This window comes from Phalangium opilio, unplaced genomic scaffold (assembly GCF_054372755.1).
Source record: "Phalangium opilio isolate 3A_F unplaced genomic scaffold, DU_Popi_V2 ptg000344l_1, whole genome shotgun sequence".
Lineage (NCBI taxonomy): Eukaryota > Metazoa > Arthropoda > Arachnida > Opiliones > Phalangiidae > Phalangium > Phalangium opilio.
Window position 1 is genome coordinate 382,047 of NW_028324227.1, and position 21,320 is coordinate 403,366.

Below are 21,320 nucleotides of genomic sequence, written 5' to 3' on the forward strand. Positions count from 1 at the left end.
GTCGAATAGAAAACGTCCAAAATTATTTAACTTTTATTTTTGATTAAAATAAAAGTGAGTTTTAATGAAATAAGAGGCGTAATAAAAGAAAAGCAACGAAGGAGACGATTTAAACAGCGATATACGTCCTTTATATACATATTTGTTTCACCAAAACATTTTTTTGACACGTACCAAATTAGTACAATGTCATTACATTATCAAAAAGAATAATTATTAAACGGACTCGTGGATGGTTGACATTGGCTTAATCTCTTAAATCCATACAAAAAGTATCGAATAAGCTTAGCTCTATCAGCGGAAAGACAACTCCCAAAAATAAACGTTTCCGAACGCAAATAATATACGCTTCCTTTAATTTTTCTAACCAAAGGAAGGCACGTCAGTGTTTGCGCTTATATATCAGTAACAATCTTAAAAGATACCGAGTTTCCCGGTGAAAATAGAGGAAATTTCACCGCTTTTAAGATTGAAACTCGAATGGATACGCAACACAAATCGGTTGTATTTGTTTGTGTGTGACAATATTTTGGGTGTAAAAACCGCGCAATATTTTTTCATATATATATCACAATTAACACGTATAGGAATACATTTTGTATAATACAAACATTATAAGTCGTGATTAGACTTAAATTTGCCATCAAATTAAAACGGAAGACCCTTCAAAATTGAATGTTTATTTCGATAACGTCCAAAACGAATCCCCCAGCTCCTAAGCCTACTTTATTATCTTTGTTAAGCCTCGGTTGGGATTGAAACGCTAAGCCTAATCGACATAAACGCTCAAAGATGGCCGTCGCGCGCGAAAGGAATATGTTTTTTTACAAGATATTTACATATTACAAACGTAAAACGTGATTCTGAGAGAGAGAAAGCTTGTAAATTTTGTTTAGGATAGAAATTATAAATATATATATATATATACTTACAAAGGTGTACGCCAAATTTGTAAACGGTGGTTATGATTTGTGGTTCTTTTGTTTCATCATAAAAATTGAGCATATATAAAATTTGGTTATTAGTATTGAATACGCTTTCTTTCAACTGAAAAACGGATGGAAATATAAAGAAATATTTCGCCAGATGCTCCCGCAATTAACATAAACATTTTCTCCAAATTTTTTTTTTTGGCAAAATAAGTGACTGCAGTCACGTGACCCTCCAACTGTCCTCCGTATGGTACGAATGACGGTTTTTTTATACATTTAGAAAACACCGATTAACTTAAAACTTATTCGCCGTGCCCAATTAGATTAGTCCTAAATTCGATATCCGCGGAATGGTTCGTTTCTTCTAATTCCGACGTGGTTCTTATTATTATTCTTCAATCTATTGAATTTATTCATCCCATTTGATCTCGCCGTTCGCCGCAAACGCATACCGTTTGCAAAACTCGCGAAAACGTCTCTCTTAACCTGGAATACCAAGGACTTCGGCCGATTTTAGTCGTTGATTCCTCTGCAAAGAATTTAAGCGCCCCGACTGACCTTTAACCCCAAGACTTATTAAGCCTCGTTTCGTCGTTGTATCTTACCAATTTCTAATTGTTCCATTTTCTTCCCTAAATTCTGAAATGATGTCCAAGTGATTCGTAAGGATTATTATGGTCTTAATTAGTCATTTTAATGATTACCTCTTCGGCTATAGGCACGGCTTTAGCTACGATATCGTTAACGTACCCGGAAACGAATTTCCTTAGACTTTGCGTATCTTCTTCGGCCTCTCCCTGTACGCGACAGTAAGAAAATTTTCTCATTGAAACGCCCCAAAAGAATAGGTACTAGAATGATCTCGCGAACCTTCTTCTCGTCGGGGGAACACCGTTCTTTTTCGTCCAACTGTATTTTGATATCTTTCTCGTCGACGTCTTCGTCGTCGGAATCTCCTTGGTAACCCCTGACCATCCTGGCCGTTCTCGAAGGCGACGGTACCTGATAGACGGGCTCCTCATCCGGACTAGGCGTCCTCGAACCCACCAAATCGATTTGTATCGTCGGGGTCTTGCGATGAGACCATATTTGTTAATTAAGAGAGTTCTCCTCCCCTCCCCGGCTCGAAGTAGGAGGGTTTATTTGTTTACTTACCCCCAATTGTAAACTGTCGGGCGGAGCCGGTTTCGTGGCGGTGTTATAGGCCGATTCGTTCGAGGCGGCCACTTCGCTGGCCTTGTCCAGAATATCCTCAACAACATTTTCGGCCACTCGACGAATTTCCGCTTCGTCCGGGGACATTTTGTCCTCCATACAGGCTGCCTACGAATGTCGCAATGTTCCCGATAATGTTTTAGACAAGCGGGTCCGCCCAAAGTACCCCCCAACCCTGGTTAATTAATCCGGCCCCACTTTAATTCGAGTGTCAACTCTTAATGTGTACGTATTGAACAAACTTCCTAGTATATAGCTTCCATTTCCCATTATCCCTCCTCCATTCAGTCCAAGTCAAACGTAATTGCTACCGAATGACGCGTCACCCCCGTCCCCCGCTATCTTTCTAAGGAAGCGCGAAGATATAACCAATTTTCTCCAAATCTTATATCCTCTCTCAAGCCTCAAAAGAAAGAAAGAGAAAAAAGGAAACCCCCGAACACCTGACGTTTCTCTTTCTCTGTCGGTGACAAGTAATATATTGAAAAAAGAAAGTGGTTTCTTTCGGGTGTCAAATTTTCACGATGGGCCCAACCACCACCACCAGCAGCACCACCTCCATCATCATCAAAAGTAGATAATGAAACCATACCGAAGTTCTCGACCGAGAAATAGGCCTAATAGAAAGTGTCCCCAGAAAGCATAGAAAGAATAAAAATGTGGAGATCTTACCGGAAAGGTTTTCTGTTCTCCGGCAGTGACTCCTCCGTTACTCAATCCGGCACAATCTATATCAGAATCAGAAAAAACAACAGATTGCGAAACTATCCAACTCGAGATGAATGCGTTCGATAATCCTACGAGTATCTTTGTCGCCCGGATGAACGAATCGAAGCTACAGGGCCCATGCAGCAACCTAGGGGAGCGACTGGATCAATTTTCGAGGGTAAAATGAATGTACTCGCGAAGATCAATAAAGTATACGGCGGGTGTATAAATAGAGAGACAGGCCGATGAATAGAATAGCAATGCAAAAAGCTCGAACGATACAAGGGTAGGGGGGGGGTCTACTTTCTTTCTGATTTCTCATGAACGGGCTTCGAAACGTATTACCCCTTTGGCGTTGAACGGACCAAATAAAGTACTCTCTCTCAATTTATTTCAAAACAAGGAGAAAGCTCCTGTAAAAGTCATTATACCAATTTTCCGATGGTTACGTTACGTGTATCGGTTGGGCATCGATTGGCGTCGCCGTGGCAACAAATTAAGAGCGTACTCCGCCGCGGCAGTCCCCTCGAATTATTTTTACTTTCGGGATAATGTTATAGGTCGTCGTGGAAACCCAATTCCGACACCTTCAAAGGAATTCCTTTCATTTCGTAAATTATTAAATTGGGATCGAGGTATTCGATACGTCATCAAGCGGACGAGAGAAGACAATCTCGCGATTAGACACAGTGAACTAATCCAAAGCTATCAAATGATATTGTAATTGTACTAGTCCTGATAAGAAGAGGTCGCCGCGACATAAAGATATTGACTCTATCATATACCCGATGACCCAAATAAATTATTAATTGACATTGTGTTAAACTTGGTGCTGGTAATTCACTCCACTCCTATCGAGCCTTTTCTTTTTTGGTTTTTCCAAAGGTCACGGCTTTATTCAACGTGACCTTTTAAAGCAATTTTGAAAATAAAGCGCGCGCTACCGAAGAAAGAGGATGGGGAGGCGGAGGAGGAAGAGATGGAAATTGCGGAGGACGAAGAGAGACAAGAATGGAAAACGTGCTCAACAAAAAAATAAAAATTGGACCATCCTTATCTTTTTTTTTTCGCTTCCGAAAAATATAAAAAAGTCGAGCTCGTTTAAAAAGATGTCAAATAAAATGACAAAAAAGGCAGGCCCGGTCCTTACCTAATAAGGCGCCAACCGACTCGACAAACAAATTAAGCGAAAAGATATAATTTCCATATTAACATCCTGAACTCACGCCGCAAACTCGTTTAACGAGAGTGAATTAAATCTTAATTGACATTGAAGTAAATTTCGCATCCTGTCCCGTTCCTCATTTCCTCTCTTCTTAGCCGTGCCTTGAAACTTAATTACAATTAAGCGTCCCAAACAAATTAATTTAAGAATGGCCGACAAGTTCTGACGACGCGTACAAAATTAGTTTTAAACATAATTATTTTGAATCAAATTATAGCTGACTAGTGGTCAAGCCCCTCTCCCCCCCCTAATGTTTTTAAACGGACCAACTTCGAGGGAATTAGATTCCAAAAACGTAAAAACCTAATTAATGTTTGGAGAGAGTGTATCGAAAAGATTCTCAAAACCATCTTCACTTTTCCAATTTAAGATTAGGATACGGGGGGATGAGTGCTATTAAGGAAACTATAATAGAAATTTAAGTGAAAGATAAATTTCCCGACCCCTTACTTCTAAATTACGCGCTTCTTAAGAGTAAAAAGGGGGCGTTCCCCCCGCTCCCTTTTCCATATCCAGATAGCGGGCTTAAAAAATTATCTTTCGCCTGTTTTTCTTTACACTTTTTTTATTATTGCTATATAATACTCCCTACAAAGGTATCCGCACGTCACGTTATCCCTTAGAAGCGCCAGATTAATAGATCTTGTTCCCAAATTTTCGTGGATCCCATGCATCGTCTCGGGTTAATTATTCAAAAACAATTAACCAGGATCTTTTTAAAAGCGGGGGGGGGGGGCTCGGCTTTCGCTCCGGAAAGTAATTAATTTCGCCCGTGATTAATTAATCGCTTAAACTTTGGCGGCTGGAGATAAATCGAGAGGTCCCTTAAAGTTAAAACGATTTCTACCATGCAGATAAAAATAAGCGGCGGCAGTATGTGAATGTGAATGTGAATGTGGGGGAAAGCGTGGAAAGGAGCTTTTTCGGTAATTAGCTTGATTATTCGGGGCCCGATTGTCCTAACCGAAAGTGTTTAGTATCGTTAATGGAAAGGGGGGAAATAGGGCTGCGACAAAACCCGAAAGGAACAAGAATTAAAAGGTGCACTCGTGTAAAAAAGCTAATGTTAATCCAAAGAAGAGCGATCGAGTTCATGAATATTACTCGAGCCCCGATTGTCGTAGTAACCCCGGGTATCGTTAATGGAAAGGGGAGAAATAGGGCATTCCCGCATCTCTTAAAGGATTTCCCCGGAACTAGATGGTATCGAGATGACACACACTGTTTATAAGAGAGCGGGGGGGGGAATGAAACATCTCTCCATATATATTACTCCCGTCTTTTCCTAGCTCTGAACCGTCCAGAAGACGTCTATAAAATCTTCCAGGTTGTTACGTAAATGATCCAGCAGCTTCTATATAGGGGAGACGAGTGACGAAGCCGCGTCCAGATACGGGTTGACGAAGAAGGTAAGGGAGGAGGGGAGGCGCGATAAGCCACTCGGTAGGTATGCCTCCAATAGCTCGCGGCCACCAACAACCCCAAAACGCGCTCGAGTCGAGGGATGAAAACTAAAAATAAGAGATTGAAATCATTGGGGCTATGATATAATACATTATATAATGGGCGGTAAGAGCGCGGGGAAAGAGGCCCTTCCAGAAACCACGAGGATCAGCTAGGCATATACGATACAATTGTATACTTAAACAGCCGGACCCACTCGGCTTAAGGCTATACCCAACATCCTGTGCAGAAAGAGATAGTCGTAAGCGCTAAGTGCGGGTGTTGGTGGATAGGACAATTTTCTCGATACAAAATCACGGTGTACACGAGCGAGCGAAAGGGATTCTTAGAAGTCAATACCCTCCCTTTAAAATGACAAAATCCATTGTCGAGTCTCTAGGAACGCGTCACAAACTAAAATGGCTCGTTCTATTTCTCCACTTGCTTCCTTAACAAACGAATGATTATTTTGAAACAAATACCATTAGCTATAATTTTCTTACAATTTTTGTAGCAATTTTCCTCAATCATTTTTTGGTGATATTAAACTTAAGGAAGTGGTCCTCTCTTCAAGGCGTCCATTGTTTTCTGTTAAGGGATTTTGGTTTCGCGGTTCTCCCAGTATTATTGCCAGACCATTGGCCAGGTGAGAATGCGCGCTTTAGTTTGATCATGAAGGGTTTACGCTTAATTACGCGTTCGAGTCGAGAGAGAGAGAGAGAGAGAGAGAGAGAGAGAGAGAGAGAGAGAGAGAGAGAGAAGGGTTGAGAAAAGAAAAAAGCTCCAGCAGCATCAGCGACTATCTCTTGGAAAAGCAAAAAATAAATGGGACAAAAAAGCCATTAAAGGGCGGGATCTTTTAAAAGGGAATGTCTGGATTCTTGAAAAATAAAACGTTTTACTAGATAATTACGTAACCCATCCCAATCGCAGACTGCCATCGAGGAAATACCAGTCCAGGGACCCTAGCTAGCTTAATTGCCTACGCCTATTTCAAGGGTGTAATATAACTTAAGCGTTTCAACTTTCAAGGATAAATAAACGTTAGAACGGAGACTTTCTTTGTAAAGGAAAAAAATATCCAATAAAATATAGATGTAGCATTAAGAACTCGTAAACAAATTAACTTAATAGAATTAAAATTTGGGAATTGATTGTTATAAAAATGTGGAAGGCACGGAGCGAGTTTGAATACACGATCATCGAGTTTATAGTTTGGATTAGCGCCAAATGGTTTAGAATTTAAGCGCTTTGATAAGAAACACCTACTACCATTGAGCGAACGTTCTGACAAAAATGCACTAGAGATACTCACTTTGGGTGTTCTTCATACCACGAAAACGGTGCTTTCTCTTCACTCGAGTACTCCGAGAGGAAATATACTTAAACTAATTAATTAATTAACGACTACTCTAAGATCGAGCTTTAAAATATTTGAGCTTCTAGGATCGGATCCCGAACTAGAGGAATAAAGATAGTGTAGCGACTGACTCGCGACACGGGCTCTTTCGGCTCTCGGCCCTTCCAGCTAGGAAGGAAGGAGGGGTTGTTCTATCGGTTGAAAGAGCTGGGCCGTCCGCCATCTTGACGTTGTCATGGCAACGTTTCCCGTACGCCGCTAGGCGCTATTTCTCCGCAACATCCGGATCCCCGCTCCCAAAATTGTAATCGCGGAAAAAAAGAATTTTGGCGGGCTTTTTCCGCGGGAAGACGGAATCTGGCGCGTGAAAATGTTTGGAAAAGAGCGGCACGCGAAAATTGCGACTATATACACGATCACGCGCTCGCACGGGATAAAAAGCGTCCCTTCCGATCTCGTCGCCTAGGCAACCAAACGAGAATGAGCCCTTGGACTTTTCCGACGGAAGAGGAGCGCGTGATTGGAACCCGCCTTTATACCCGGTTCGCCACTTTGAAATATAGAGAGTTTACGAAAGGTATTCGCCAGACGATACTGGTATTCGCTACTCCAGAGCGTACGATACGATTCTCCGTCTGTCGCGAGCCTAAGTTAGAGTGTAGAAAAGGCGAGATGCTTTATCGATTCCTAGCGTACGTCGAACCGCGTCAGACAAACACGGACGACGAGGAAAGTTCGATTGGAAACATTTACGGAATAATTAAAATACCAGATTCTTCTCGTTAACTCGATAGGGGGGCTAAATTAGTAGCCTCCCCCCCCCCAAGGTATTTTTGCCTAAGACGTAAAAACGAAGTCGGGGTATCTATTCTTGTACCGGTCGTTCGTCGTTCAACGCTGTGTACCTATCGGAAATGAATTCGTTAAAATACCAGTTTGTTATAAATATTGAACATTGAGATTCGAGCTAATTTATAAAGACCTTCGATGGGGAAATTTCTAAAAGCTAACGAGTTTCAGCGGGTTCAGCTTTGACCCGCGTGAACTTTGTACCCGCAAATGACGTAGTCTCTATAATATAGGACAGAATAGCGAGCGAATTACGCAACAATCGTCTATGATAAAATCAATGAGGTCACCAATAATAATAATAATATACCCGTAATGAGACACGTATCGTTGTTTCGTTGCCCTCAGGGCGCCATGATTGATAGCGTGTGTGACAATTACTTAACGCGACAGATGATCTCGTGACGTCAGATGAGGGCTTTAGTTAATTGGAAAAGCGCTTAAAATTTAAATTGGCAGTACGATTTAATCGAGGGGATAATAATGTTTAATTTAAGGCGGAGCATTCTGGTTCCGTTAAATTTCAACGATTCGGCGGAAGTAAGAGGAGAGGCAGCTAGCTCGCCGCTTCCGCCCACGCACTTGTTGATTGTTGAAAATACGGGTAAACGGTGAATAGAATAGAGGCTCGGGCGAATCTCGATCATTCGCCTCGGGCCAATTTTACCGGCTCCAATTATTTAGGATTGGAAAATTGCTTCATTCCATTCTAAAACACTTGACCAGCGTACAATGTTTGCATTTGTTTGAAGAGTTCTCGGACTATCTCTTTGGCTATTAACAAAATTTAAAAATATACCGACATGGTTGCGAAATGAGTAGGCAATAAATTGATTGGGGTCGCTTATTGTCCGCTAATTATTAAAATAATTTCTTATTTAACGTCTACACCTTAATTCTTTTTGGTCAATTTATTCTGGACTTGAACGTTTGACGAATATTTAGGTAATTTACCTATTAGTTGTTGTGCCTGGGGGTGGGGGGGGGTCGAAATGGGCGCACGCGCGTTAACTTGAAACCGAGAAGTAGATTCGAGGGGATGATTTTTAGCCTCGCTTGAAAGGAGAGGAAAATCGGTGTCAAGAACGGAGATGAATATTAAAAACCTAAGCCCAGTATGCCTACCTACCTTACCTTGCAGGAAAAAAATAATAAATAAATATTTACGAACCAGAATAATTTCATTCGTTTCGTTATTTACGACGATTTTAACCCGATTCGAAATCGATACTCACCATCACGAAGATCTTGCCTTGGAATCTGGTTAGCTCGGGTCACGGTGACGAGGTCAAGAGTTACACCATCTCCCCAGTCCACCCATAGCTAGAAGTATCGTCGTGGCATCCAGGTAATCGCGGAAGACCCCGGGTCAGTCTTACTGGCCAATTCGTCATCACCATCACCATCGCCTGAAATGAATTAAATAAAAGTATTTAGCGTGACATCGACTTTAAACGAGGCTTAACTTATCCGAGGGGTTCGACACTATCGCGTAATATTTTTATTTAGGCTTGCCTAAGCGCGCGTAATCTATTTTTTAGCGCAATGTAGATTTTTTCTTGGAAAGTAAGCGACTATTTAAAAGATAAGAAAAAGAATGGGAGGAAACACGATGAACTAGAATGAACTAGAAGATAACTAGTTCATTTTCGAGTGTCTACCGCGTTCGGTTTTTCTGTAGATAAAAGCGTGAGATTCGGCCCAAAAATGTGGCTCCGTTTTACAATTAATACTTGACCAACATTTCTACAGTAGTGACAATTCCCCCGTCTTTAATCGTATTAGGTTCTACCGAGAGATAGAATAGGGTGCCAACACTGTACTAATTTAAGCAAATTTTCCGGAAAAAAATTAATACTCAAAGGGATTCTAAGAAAGTGGTGGCAATGGTATTCCCATGGAGGGGAGGGGCCTTGGTTTGATATTCTTAAGGTCTAATAATATTAGGGGGAATTCCACTAGAAAATATTAATAAAAATACGAAGTTATATACGAAGTTGAAGGTTGGAGTTGAATTGAAAGATTGGCGAATTAATCGGGTTCGAAGCGAAGAATTCGCAAGCCGCGTTGACATTCGGGTGTTTAATATCACTTTCGCCGCTGAAAATAGGTTAAATCCTAGTTAAATCTAGTGACCCATATAATCTCGATCAAAATTTAAAAATGACTGGCGCTCTTAAATATATATAGTGTCGGTCTTTCTTTGGTGATGTTTTTAGTTTAGTCACTTCATCATAGTTCATAGGACACGCGAAGGATCGTGACATAAAAACGTCAAAAAAAACATGTCATTTTTGTTGTTTTTTTGAAGTAATCGGTTTTCAAATATGTAAAAATGGTTTCGTAATATTTGTATAATATTTGTAAATTACGATGTTAAAAATAAAAAGAATATAAGTCCTTTAAAAATTCAGAGTAATTATAATAACAATAAAGATTGGTGTTAGGTTACAATCGTCAATTGCTCGTCTCAAATGACGTACGAGTATCGGATAATAAACTAGGCGCTTCAAAGCGAGTTGGCTGCGCGCAATTACACCAATTTGCTGATATTTTGTTTCGTGGCATTCGTCATAAGCTCGTCCTACTTACTTCAACCGAATTTAAGCCTATAACCTTTATTTCCACACCTATGATATTAATATTTTAGGCCACAAACGCTTTCACATTATACACCTTCCTTCCTTCCTTCTCCATCTCTTTAATTCATCCTTTATTTCTAGCAATTAGCATTAATCTAAGTGTACTTTTAAATGGGTAATTTAATCGGTCCAAAGTCGTCTCGGTACTATACTTGAGGGTCGGCGGCACGGCGCGGCGGGGGTGTAGCGATTTACCTAAATGTGATCTAACGTGATGGCCGTCCTCAAAAAAGCCGGTAAGATTCATTCGTTTTGTTTATTATCGATATTATAAGGACATATCTCTGTCTCGATTCTCTCAAGAACAAGACAGAGAGAGAGAAAAGATATGAAAATTTATTTCGACGAAGCATTTCCAGGGAATGAAAGAACGTGGTGGAGGAGGAGGAGGAGGTCGAGCTTATCATCCCAGCATCCCTCGCGACATACATCTTCCCAAACACTGATAACGGATTTATGAACGCTCCCCCCTCCCCCCTGACAACTTTTATTTATATATAAAAGCAAAGGTAGATGCGAAAACAGAAGCGTAATATAAACACAACCGTACTTCAACGAGTCTTCTTTTATTTTGCTCTCACAAACAAAATACAAATATATAGATGGTGAGATCCTGACGTAATTAAGTTTAATCGTAATTACATTTGCCTTAAGGATTTTCACTGGAAAAGTGACGCGAACTTGATTGGAACATTTTTGGATAAAGTCGTAAACGTTTCCTAGTACTTCCCGGGGGAACCTTTACGCAAAAATGCCCAAGTCAAAGAGCTCGGGCACCGACGCGCCAAATGGCGACATCGAACCAACCCGATTTAAAGTTCTAACCGTCGACTACAGTTACGACAATCCCGTCATGGTGGAACCGGAATTAGCGGACCGAGTGTCCGACCAGCTACCGGATTACCGGAAGTTATCGGTTATTTCAAATTCAATGCATCAGAAAGGAGGGGGAAGTCGAAGGACCAGTCGGGATATGGGGATCCAAGTGACCAACACCTCCATTTTACCCGAATTATTCCCGACCAGTATGTACGAAGACCCCCAATGGTACCAATTGACCCACGACGCAGTACCGCGGATGGAACATTACCGGAGAAGTACGTCGGTCAGTAACAGGTTGGTTAGACCAACTCTGGAAGAATTACATAATCCCAAATTGAACGCCAAAGTAAGTTGGACCTCCTCCTAATTAATTTCATTTAAACATAAACTATGATAACTCGGGTTTAATTCTAATTACTCGGGTACGCGAGATGGGAGAGATAAAAGTGGTCGTTTAGGCAAGCGTATATCTATTGCAAATTAACTTTAATGACTCTAGATTATAGAACTAAAAAAAACCGAAAACGTTGTAAATCATAATAACGAAAATTTTGAGTGTCTTATCTTGATGAACGTAAAAATAGAATTTGAAATAAATTTGAATTACAAGGCGATAGACACCAGACTATTTCGCCGAACTCCAAATAGAAGGGACGAGGATTCGGTACTCGGCGAACACCGGCTTCATATCGGGTTGAAATTATATCGTTCAAAGTGATTTTAAGCGTAATAATAATAATCAATAGGCAGAGCGGTAATTTTCCTTATATGATAATTAAGTGGTTTTTGTGTCGCTAAAAGGAAACAACATGTTTTTGCGATAAAAAGAATAAGGGGTACGGCGAAAGTATTTGAAGCAGATTAAACGAGAGCGAATTATCGCGATATACTTAAAATATTAACAAATTTCATATTAAAGGATCCTTAATATCTTCCACTAAAAGATTAAAGTTAATCCCCTAAAATACATATCGTATTTACTAGTAATTGTCAAAGAATAACCTACATAGATAATAAACTTCAACGAGAGCTCGAACATTATTCAAGTAGGAGTCCAAAAAAAAACTCTACTAGCCTGGTACGCTATCTGGAAAATATCCGACCTCTCGAACTTCACCCCACAAATCTCAGACCTATTTATACAAGTACCTACGTAACTTGGAATATTTTGAAAATGATTCAACTTGACATCAAAAATAAATGAAATCATTTCTTTACTAAACTAGGGCGTAGTTAAAACTAATTACGATAAATTAAGACGACTAATTATTGTTTGTAAACTTGTAGAATGACGCGTCCAGAAAAATCAGCGTTATGGAAAACGCTGGTGTTGAATCCCAAACAGGAGCTATTAAGTTTGGATGGATTCGCGGCGTTTTTGTAAGACACCAGTCAATACGAATGCCAAGGTTCATTGTTTTTTTTTTCTCATTCGACTAAATGAATTTCAGATACGATGTCTTTTAAATATCTGGGGTGTAATGCTTTTCCTGAGAATGGGCTGGATGGTCGGTCAAGCCGGAATGGGTTATTCCATCCTGATTGTACTTATTGCTACCGTCATTACCATCGTCACCACCCTCTCCATGTCGGCCATTTGCACTAACGGCGAAGTTAAAGGAGGCGGCGTCTACTACATGATATCCAGGAGTTTGGGACCCGAATTCGGAGGGGCCATCGGTATGATATTCTTCGTGGCCAACTCCGTCGCCGTCTCCATGTACATCGTGGGAGCGGCTGAGACAGTCAGGGAATTACTCGAGGTTTGTACAGGCTACGTTAATTACGGTACTCGGCCCTCGGGTTCTTAATTATATTAATTTCAGCGTTTCGACGTGGGTATCGCCGATTATCCGAGCGGTCTCAATGACGTCAGAATAGCCGGGATCATTCTACTTGTCTTGGTGGTTTGCGTCACTGGGATTGGTATGGCATTCGAGAATAAGGCCCAGCTGATTCTTCTGGTACTACTCTTAGCCGCCATGGTCGATTACTTAGTCGGATCCTGTTTACCACCCACCGTGGAACAGTTCGCCAAAGGTTTCGTGGGTTGGAATGGTAATATCGCCTTAAAACTTTTAAATTCATCTTACAAAAGCGTTACTCCACGTATTTTAAACAGCGGACGTTGCCAAAACTAATTTCGGGCCCGGTTTCAAAAACTCGGATTTCTTCGACGTCTTCTCGATTTTCTTTCCATCCGTAATTGGTATCCTCGCTGGAGCCAACATTTCCGGTGACTTAAAAGTACGAGAGCTAGCATTATCAGTCCATAGCGGATGGAGTGATATGTTTAACTGTCTTATTTCTCGATAGGATCCCTCGAGCGCCATCCCCAAAGGAACCATTTTAGCCATTTTGACGACTTCCGTCAGTTACATCTTGATCATTATTTGGTTGGGTTGTACTTTATTGAGGGACGCTTCCGGTGATTTGGCTTTAGCCGCCAATATATCGTCGGGTGACAGTAACGCGTCCGTTTATGATCTGGCCAGCTGCGTACCCAATTGCCCACACGGAATGCTGAACTATAACCCTGTTATGGAGATGACTTCGGCTTGGGGACCACTGATCTTCGTTGGTATTTTCGCGGCGACCCTCTCTTCGGCCCTGGCGGCGTTGGTCAGCGCTCCGAGGATATTCCAAGTAGGCTCGAGGCTGCTCCGACTCAATTATACGATCAGTTACGTCATCATTGTATTTTAACAGGCTCTATGTAAGGATCGAATCTTCCCACGTCTAAAGATCTTCGCCAAAGGTTACGGTCCCAACGACGACCCGCGAAGGGCGACTATCATTGTTTTCATCATCGCCTTCCTGTGTACTTGCATCGGAAAGCTAGACGCCATCGCTCCGGTCATCTCAAACTTCTTTATGTGTTCCTACTGTCTGGTCAACTTCTCCTGTTTCCACGCGACTTTCGTCAAATCTCCCGGTTTCCGACCCGCTTTCCGATACTACAATCAATGGTTAAGTCTTGCCGGATCCTTGGTTTGCCTCGTGGTCATGTTCATCATGAGTTGGGTCACCGCTTTAGCCACCTTGGCCATCGTCTTGGGTTTCTACATTTACATTCATCGCAACCAGCCCGACGTCAATTGGGGCTCCTCGACTCAAGGATATATCTATAAGAACGCCTTGAACGCGGTTACAAAGTTAAGTACCGTCGAAGATCACGTCAAGAACTACAGACCGGCCATCTTGGTTTTAACCGGGAATACGAGTTCCAGACCACCGCTAGTGGATTTCGCGCATACAATTACTAAGAATCTTGGGTTGATGGTTTGCGGACACGTCATCAAAGTAATACTATAATTAATCTCAAATACTATCTAGCAATCGTTGACTCAATGCTTATGAAATAGAATACGCTGTCGCCCGGACTACGCAAAGCCATGATAGATCACAATGTAAATTGGTTAATGAATAGGAAAGTCAAAGCTTTCTACAGTCTTTATCAATGCGAATCCTTGGACGATGGTATCAGAGCGCAACTGGAGGTAAGTAAAGTACACTAGAAATAAGTTCAAGTAATTAGAAACGTTTCTCCCATTCGCAGTTGGTCGGATTGGGTAAAATGAGACCAAATACACTCTTGATGGGCTTTAAAACTAAGTGGCAGGATAGTTCACCCAAGTCTCTGGACGAGTACTTCACCGCTATTCAGTAAGTCCGTTGACCACGTAATGAAAAAGATCTTTAATCGAGTTTCTCTTGGACAGCGGAGCTTTCGACCTTCACTTATCCGTTGGAATTCTCCGAGTTAAAGAAGGTTTGGATTACAAAAAGCACTTGGAAACGGAACAAGGAATTCCCTTCAGCGATGCACCAAACTCGATACCCAGAAATAAAATGTCTAAACACCCGGAGGACATGGAAGAAGTCAAAGTAACCAAGAAACCACCCATAAAAGAAGGTAAGGATGTCTTGTACGCGTTATTACGAAAGTGAGAAAACCCTGGTTTCTCCCGCAATTACAGATAGTTCCGACAGCGAATCAGAGCCACCCACTCCAGAAATGAAAAAGTCCATTCACTTGGAAGTGATGCCTTCGAGAAAAGTGTCTAGGGTCGTTCCCGATGTCAATGCCAAACTTGCCAATTTTAGACGTTTAAGTACCGTCGATGTCTCAAAGTTAGGAGTGGAAGAAATCCCGCCGCACGTCATCAATTCTTTAAACACCTTTCAAAAGAAACGTCGCGGGTTTATAGACGTCTGGTGGTTGTACGACGACGGTGGTCTAACCATGTTGATTCCCCACCTCTTAACGACGCGTTCCTTATGGAAATCGTGCCAACTCAGGGTATTTTGCATTTCGCATAAAAAACACGCCTTGGATCAAACGCAAGTCAAGTAAGTTCAACTTTCTTCACTTTTTCCTTTTCTATTTTCTAAAATGAAATGAATTAACAATGACGCGTTCAATTTCCCCTCCTAGCATTCAATCACTGCTGAAGAAATTCAGAATTGATTTCAACGCGGTTACTATCGTGACTGACGTGGGCTCGGAACCCAAAGAAGAAAGGTCAGAGCGTAATAAAGTTTTACACAGGTCATCGTAAATTTTAATCTTTCATTTGAACCCCGGCCCTTACAGTAAAAAGAAGTTTCAAAAATTGATATCAAAATGGGTCTCAGATACCGACATTGGCAAAGGAAGCCATACAATTACCAAGACGGAATTGTCAGCCCACAAAGAAAGGGTACGTCGCTGCTTTAACCTATCTGATAGTTTCCCCAATTAAGTTTCTAAACGTTTCAGACCACGAGAAATATTAGATTACGGGAGCTCTTGGACCAACACTCGCGCGACCACGCCTCACTTATCGTCATGTAAGTCGTGCCGCGTACTTGGACCAGTACTTAATTCTAACCAACGTCTTCGTAATTTATAGGACACTACCTATGCCTCGCAAAAAGGCGTGTCCGGCACCATTATACATGGCCTGGTTAGAGACGCTAACCCACGACATGCCACCGTTCCTCCTGGTACGCGGTAACCAAGAAAGCGTTTTGACTTATTACTCCTAACCTCATCGCGCGCGTCCCACCAATATCCGCGCACGCGCACCAAGTATGTCTTAACAATATGGACAAATGGACAATGCCAAATGATTTTATCTCACCAAAGACCCTTAAAAGGCATATTTAAACTTAATTTTATTAATTATTTTCGCGCACTTATTTGAATTTCCCCCCCAATGTTTCAAATAATTTTCAAACTTGTGTAATTGTTTTTGGTATTATATAAAAGTTTTATTTCAACCCATTTTCTGGTAATTTTTTGACAAATAAAAAAACATCTTAGGCCTAATTTACAATAGACAAGGTTTTCAAATAAAAAGTATTTACAAAATTTCATTTGAAGTGTTTCAACTGGTTTCTACGGTGATTAATTGATCTTTTGATGGTTCTTGTTTTTTAATTGAGCCGTTTTATTTTTTTAATTAGCAAGCATTAGGGTTTAATATCACATTTTGAAGCTTCTTTTAAAAACGTAACAACAAATAAAAAACGAAATTATTTATGGGTCAAACAAATAATTGACTTTTAATTCTTCGGGAAAGGAGAGAGCTGTTTTGCAATACTAAATTTGACAAAAAAAAAATTTATCTTACAGACTAGAGAACAATATACAAAACAATACATTAATTAATCACAAATTATACGTATTTTTTTGAAGTTTTGTGAAAAATAAAATAATAAAAATTAAAATACAAAAGAATAAGATACATTTTGTTTTTCTATATTTTTCCACGCTAATATTTTTGTATTTTAGTTTTTTAAGGCACTTGTTTTTAGAGATTTTTGCTGGGAAGTTAAAAAAAAAAAGTTTCGTTTCTTTTTTTGTACTTTTTAGATTAATTAAAAAAATATTCCTTTTTTTTTTTTAATTGATTTGGTTCCTTTTTCTCAGGTGTATTTTTTTTAACAATATAAAAGCTGTAAAACTTGAAATTTCCAATTATTTCTCTTAATTACAAATTTTTAAATTACCTCTAATTAAATGAAATTAAGCCAGTATATACAATGCTTAATTAATTTCAATATTAATCTAATAATTAATTAATCTTTAGTCGTTGCTGGCGCTTGAATAATCATTTTGACACACGGTGAGTGACAAACTAGGGTCCTCTAGTCTTCATTTTGTGTCTGGAAGCGTCAAATAATGTCATATCTTCATCTTCATCATCTCCGTCATCTAAAGACTCTAATTCGCGTTCTGCTAATAATCCGTAACGCTGAATTTTAGGTTTTCTTCTGATTCTGTATAAAAGATTTGAGCATTTATCTCGCTTTTCAAATGGTCCTAATTTTGGCAACTTTGAACGTGTTTTTGAAACTTACGTGACGCCTTTGATGACGAAATATAATATAACTATACCACTCAGAGCGGCGATGACGAAAAACGTTCTTTTAACAGCGCCGTTATCGAGGCTAAAAACGTGTTCGGGTATTTTCCTAATAGTAGTTGTACCATCATGACTACCGTGATCAATGGAAGCAGCCTGGTACGAATCATTGCCTCCTCCGTCTCCGTGTTTTGCCGAACTTACATTCGCGTGAATGTCATCTACAATGTCAGTCGCGTCCGTGACATCAGTGACGGCGAAATTTAAACGCGATTTGCCGCCGTTTTTAATATCAATATTAGTGGCGTTTATAGTTTTTGAAGGTTCTTTTTCCAGCGTTTTAATCCCGTTCGCCGCCGCGTCAACAATAGGCCGAGGCTTAGCGACATTTTCAATTTTATCATCAATTCCCGCGATGGAATTATGGGATAAACCCACGAATAATAATAAAATGAGGTTTACCAATACTATCAACATATTTGGCGACATTTTCCAAGGTTGACTTATAACTGTTAAGCCTAATTGTTCAATAATTAATTCGGTGGAGCCTTGGAGGGGCTGTTAATTAAAAATTAAAGAGACTCGAAAAGCCGAAACTAATCATAGTACGAAAGGAGAGGGGGTGACTAGAGTCACTAGAAGCTTGTCCATTTAGGACCGTCCACGTGGATCGCTGTGTTTGGATGTCAACCCCCAAAATACTTAAATGAATAAAGCCAAAAGTTTATAAACTTTTGATAAAGCGAAATATCAAGGATGATTAAGCGTGGAGTTGCCAAAAGTCGTCATAAATTAATTATACAAACAAAATTACGAGTAAAAGGAAGAGCCCAAAGTGACTACACTGAATAAAGGCTCAGACCAAAACATGTATAAAATATTATTTTTAACTTACATGAATTGCGGTTAATTATTTCTTAGATGTAAAGCCTAATTTCCTTCAATTACGACTATTCCTAACTCGATTAATTTTAATTGACGAATAATAATTACACAACTGCTCACGCGTCAAGCGATACTGAGGGATTTTCGCGCACCGCGAACTCCGTTTGAAATGAGAGAATTAGGCTTAACACAGGGATGTGGCTACAATCGTGCATGTAAATGAGCCTTTATACTTATTTTGTTACTCGTGAGTTTTCACACTAAACTTTGGCGGCTCATAACTCTCGTTCTACTAGAGATACGGGGATTGTTCTTCTATTAATTTCGGCATACCTCGCGTATACGCTTTTGACACTTCAAACATCCCGGGTTAAGGCGTCGTGATGCGCGTGATCGAGTGGGCTATGCCTAGGTAAAGCGCCACCTGCAGAGAAAAATATGTTGAATTTTTCAGAAAAATCAGAATATTAAATGGCGTTTGTTTACAAACAATGATGAGTTAGCGCGCACGCTTTCAAGTTTGATTATTTATTTTAACAAAAACAATCACTAAATTAGTGTTAAACCGAAGTAAAGCGTGTAAAATTGGAAAAGACTAACTTGCCTCGTCAAATGCCTAATCACAAGTCAAAGAGCTTTGAATCCAAAGTGGTTATTCTCGGAGAACAAGGTCAAGTTAAAGTCCAGTCACGCACTTACCTCGCTATAAACTAAGGGCGCTAAATTAAATTTTATTAATTTAATTAAATTAATTTCTTTAGGAGTCGGAAAAACTTCAATAATCATGTCATATGTTGGAAACCATTTTAGTCGTCACATTTCTCCCACAATTGGGGCATCTTTCTTCACGTGTAAAATGTGAGAATTACGCGCAATTATAATCGCCGCATTCGTTAATGTTTCTTTTAAAAATGGCTTTAATTTTCAGAAACTTAGACGAATATCACGTTAAACTACAAATATGGGATACCGCTGGTCAAGAGAGATTTCGAGCGATGGTCAGTGTTCAAAATTAACTTTAATACAAAGTCAATCTAAAAATTGGTAGTTTCCATCCAGGCTCCCATGTATTATAGAAGCGCTAACGCGGCGATTTTGGTGTATGACATAACATCGGAAGATAGTTTTGATGTTATGAAAACGTGGGTTTTAGGTATATCAGAATACCCAAAGTTTTTTTAGACTTTTCTTAATTAAATTAAATTAAATTTAATATTTAAACATTTAAGAGCTTAAAAAGAACGTCGAGGAGGCAATAGTACTCTGTATTGTTGGAAATAAAAAAGACTTGGCTAACCACCGAAAAGTTTCCACGGAAGAAGCGGAAAACTACGCAAAATCAATTGACGCCTTATTTTTTGAAACATCAGCCTTACAAAGGGATGGTAAATATAAAATGAATTATAAAATTTCCTACAAATTTAACTTAATTACTTAACTTATTTACAGGAATTGAGGAAGCATTTATTAACGTGACATTACAGATTATAGAACACAAAGAAAGAGATGAAAATCATGCAAGTAATAATAACGAAACTGAAGTAGAGAGCATAGCATTGCACAAAACGTACAAGAGAGAAGAACAGCGAGAAAATGAAGGGTCGTACGTCTTTTGTTGTTAAAAACTTCCAAACAAGAGCTCAAGGTCATTTATCAAAAAAAAAATCAAAAATCAAAAATGTAATTTTAAATTGGTGATAATCATTCAATTATATGTATCATCTTTAATAGTGTGTTAATTGTGTAACAAAAAAGAAAAAAGAAATAACCCAATTTTATAATATGTATTTTAGATGGAATTTTTGGGAGACCATAGTTGCCTTGCATACATTTTTAACAGTCATTTAAATTAATAAAGTTCCTAAAAAAAGAATTTGTGTTTTTCCAGAGTACTTGGTTCTAAAGTTCGCCTCTCTTAAACATTTCCCAACATCATGATTTAATTTGAGGGTTAAAAGTCAATGACCCATCTCTTATCTTTCTCTTCCTCCTCAATGCCTTGAATCTCTCTTAAACCTTCGATAACTAATCTTATACGAGCTTTGACATGAGCGGAAGACTTTGATAATTGTTCTAAACGAGTCTCGAGCATTTTAATTTTCTTTTGAGCAAAATTTAAAGCTTCTTGAAATGTTAATTCCGCGTAAAATCCAAAACCAACATTTACGAAGATACGATCACTCTTAGGTATTTTGGCTGTAGCGTAAAAATTACAGCCCAAGTCTATTTTAGTCGTCATACCCGATGTGGAGCATATTTCAGGGTCTTCTATCATTTTCTCTAATGTAGTTTCGAGTACGCATAATTCAGATAGTTCCAAAGCCACTTTATCTCTTTCAGTGCATATCTTTCTTAAGTCTTCCCGTAATACATTATTAAGAAATTCTTCGTAACGTAACACTTTCTCAGGATTCACTGTTAATATAATTAAAATATTTATATATTAAATGCTAGAAAAGGGTCTTCACTCTTGGCAGTCCCGAACTTCATACATGGACAAACCAAGGCTTAGGGTTTATTTCGAACATACCTATTTGTGAGTGAGACGCCATTTGCTTAATTATTATTTCAGTCTTTCTAATTAAAATTTAAACTTTTTGATTGTAGTATAGTTTTAATTTGATGATAAAGCGTTAAAATGGTCGATGTTAAGTAAAACACACAATCAAAAGCGAGCGCGCATTTTAAAACTGACAGAAGTCACTCTTAAGCGGACGATAATATTAGTCACGTGATATTATTTTCCAAGGCGCGAGCCACTTGATCTGTGGCGCGAAATTGGAAACTTCTGTACTAGAACGTTACAAACCTTGGGGTCTTGCAACGTGAACCTCTCTTCCTCGCAATTTGCTGGCTGAATAATATTTACATTTCAGAAAAATCGTA

The 21,320-nt window shown here is 39.5% G+C and overlaps 5 protein-coding genes across 9 annotated transcripts; 2 read left to right on the plus strand and 3 right to left on the minus strand.

Annotated features, from left to right (window-relative positions):
* Positions 1 to 108: 108 nt before the first annotated feature.
* Positions 109 to 19,048, minus strand: LOC149609901 (uncharacterized). 5 transcript variants are annotated; one of them, XM_089860131.1, is made up of 11 exons: positions 18,921 to 19,048; positions 18,445 to 18,858; positions 8,968 to 9,141; positions 7,653 to 7,788; positions 6,839 to 7,529; positions 2,820 to 2,875; positions 2,088 to 2,255; positions 1,803 to 2,003; positions 1,637 to 1,729; positions 1,538 to 1,571; positions 109 to 1,461 (listed from the first exon to the last, which is right to left on the minus strand). In XM_089860131.1, exons 5-11 carry the CDS (start codon positions 6,852 to 6,854, stop codon positions 1,346 to 1,348), a joined length of 684 nt encoding a protein of 227 aa, XP_089716257.1. In that variant the 5' UTR covers positions 6,855 to 7,529; positions 7,653 to 7,788; positions 8,968 to 9,141; positions 18,445 to 18,858; positions 18,921 to 19,048; the 3' UTR covers positions 109 to 1,345. The 5 variants fall into 5 exon arrangements, with proteins under 5 accessions (XP_089716257.1, XP_089716258.1, XP_089716256.1 ...); XM_089860132.1 differs by adding an exon at positions 2,949 to 3,003 and having other exon boundaries at positions 6,839 to 7,788; XM_089860130.1 differs by having other exon boundaries at positions 6,839 to 7,788; positions 18,768 to 18,858.
* On the plus strand, positions 12,386 to 16,926 carry LOC149609902 (solute carrier family 12 member 2-like). The gene is made up of 14 exons (XM_089860102.1): positions 12,386 to 12,576; positions 12,648 to 12,959; positions 13,023 to 13,254; positions 13,319 to 13,443; positions 13,513 to 13,842; positions 13,906 to 14,499; positions 14,562 to 14,696; positions 14,756 to 14,862; positions 14,919 to 15,112; positions 15,177 to 15,549; positions 15,635 to 15,721; positions 15,794 to 15,899; positions 15,959 to 16,029; positions 16,092 to 16,926. The coding sequence occupies exons 1-14, from the start codon at positions 12,511 to 12,513 to the stop codon at positions 16,225 to 16,227; spliced, it is 2,868 nt and encodes a 955-aa protein (XP_089716228.1). The 5' UTR covers positions 12,386 to 12,510; the 3' UTR covers positions 16,228 to 16,926.
* On the minus strand, positions 16,428 to 18,168 carry LOC149609903 (uncharacterized). Its single transcript, XM_089860136.1, has 2 exons — positions 17,545 to 18,168; positions 16,428 to 17,463 (listed from the first exon to the last, which is right to left on the minus strand). The coding sequence occupies exons 1-2, from the start codon at positions 18,036 to 18,038 to the stop codon at positions 17,322 to 17,324; spliced, it is 636 nt and encodes a 211-aa protein (XP_089716262.1). The 5' UTR covers positions 18,039 to 18,168; the 3' UTR covers positions 16,428 to 17,321.
* LOC149609904 (ras-related protein Rab-31-like) lies at positions 18,965 to 20,307 on the plus strand. Its single transcript, XM_089860135.1, has 6 exons — positions 18,965 to 19,104; positions 19,196 to 19,292; positions 19,363 to 19,432; positions 19,494 to 19,587; positions 19,664 to 19,819; positions 19,884 to 20,307. Exons 1-6 carry the CDS (start codon positions 19,047 to 19,049, stop codon positions 20,054 to 20,056), a joined length of 648 nt encoding a protein of 215 aa, XP_089716261.1. The 5' UTR covers positions 18,965 to 19,046; the 3' UTR covers positions 20,057 to 20,307.
* Uxt (Uxt prefoldin-like subunit) lies at positions 19,328 to 21,161 on the minus strand. Its single transcript, XM_089860139.1, has 2 exons — positions 20,965 to 21,161; positions 19,328 to 20,849 (listed from the first exon to the last, which is right to left on the minus strand). Exons 1-2 carry the CDS (start codon positions 20,984 to 20,986, stop codon positions 20,386 to 20,388), a joined length of 486 nt encoding a protein of 161 aa, XP_089716265.1. The 5' UTR covers positions 20,987 to 21,161; the 3' UTR covers positions 19,328 to 20,385.
* Between the last annotated feature and the right edge of the window lie 159 nt (positions 21,162 to 21,320).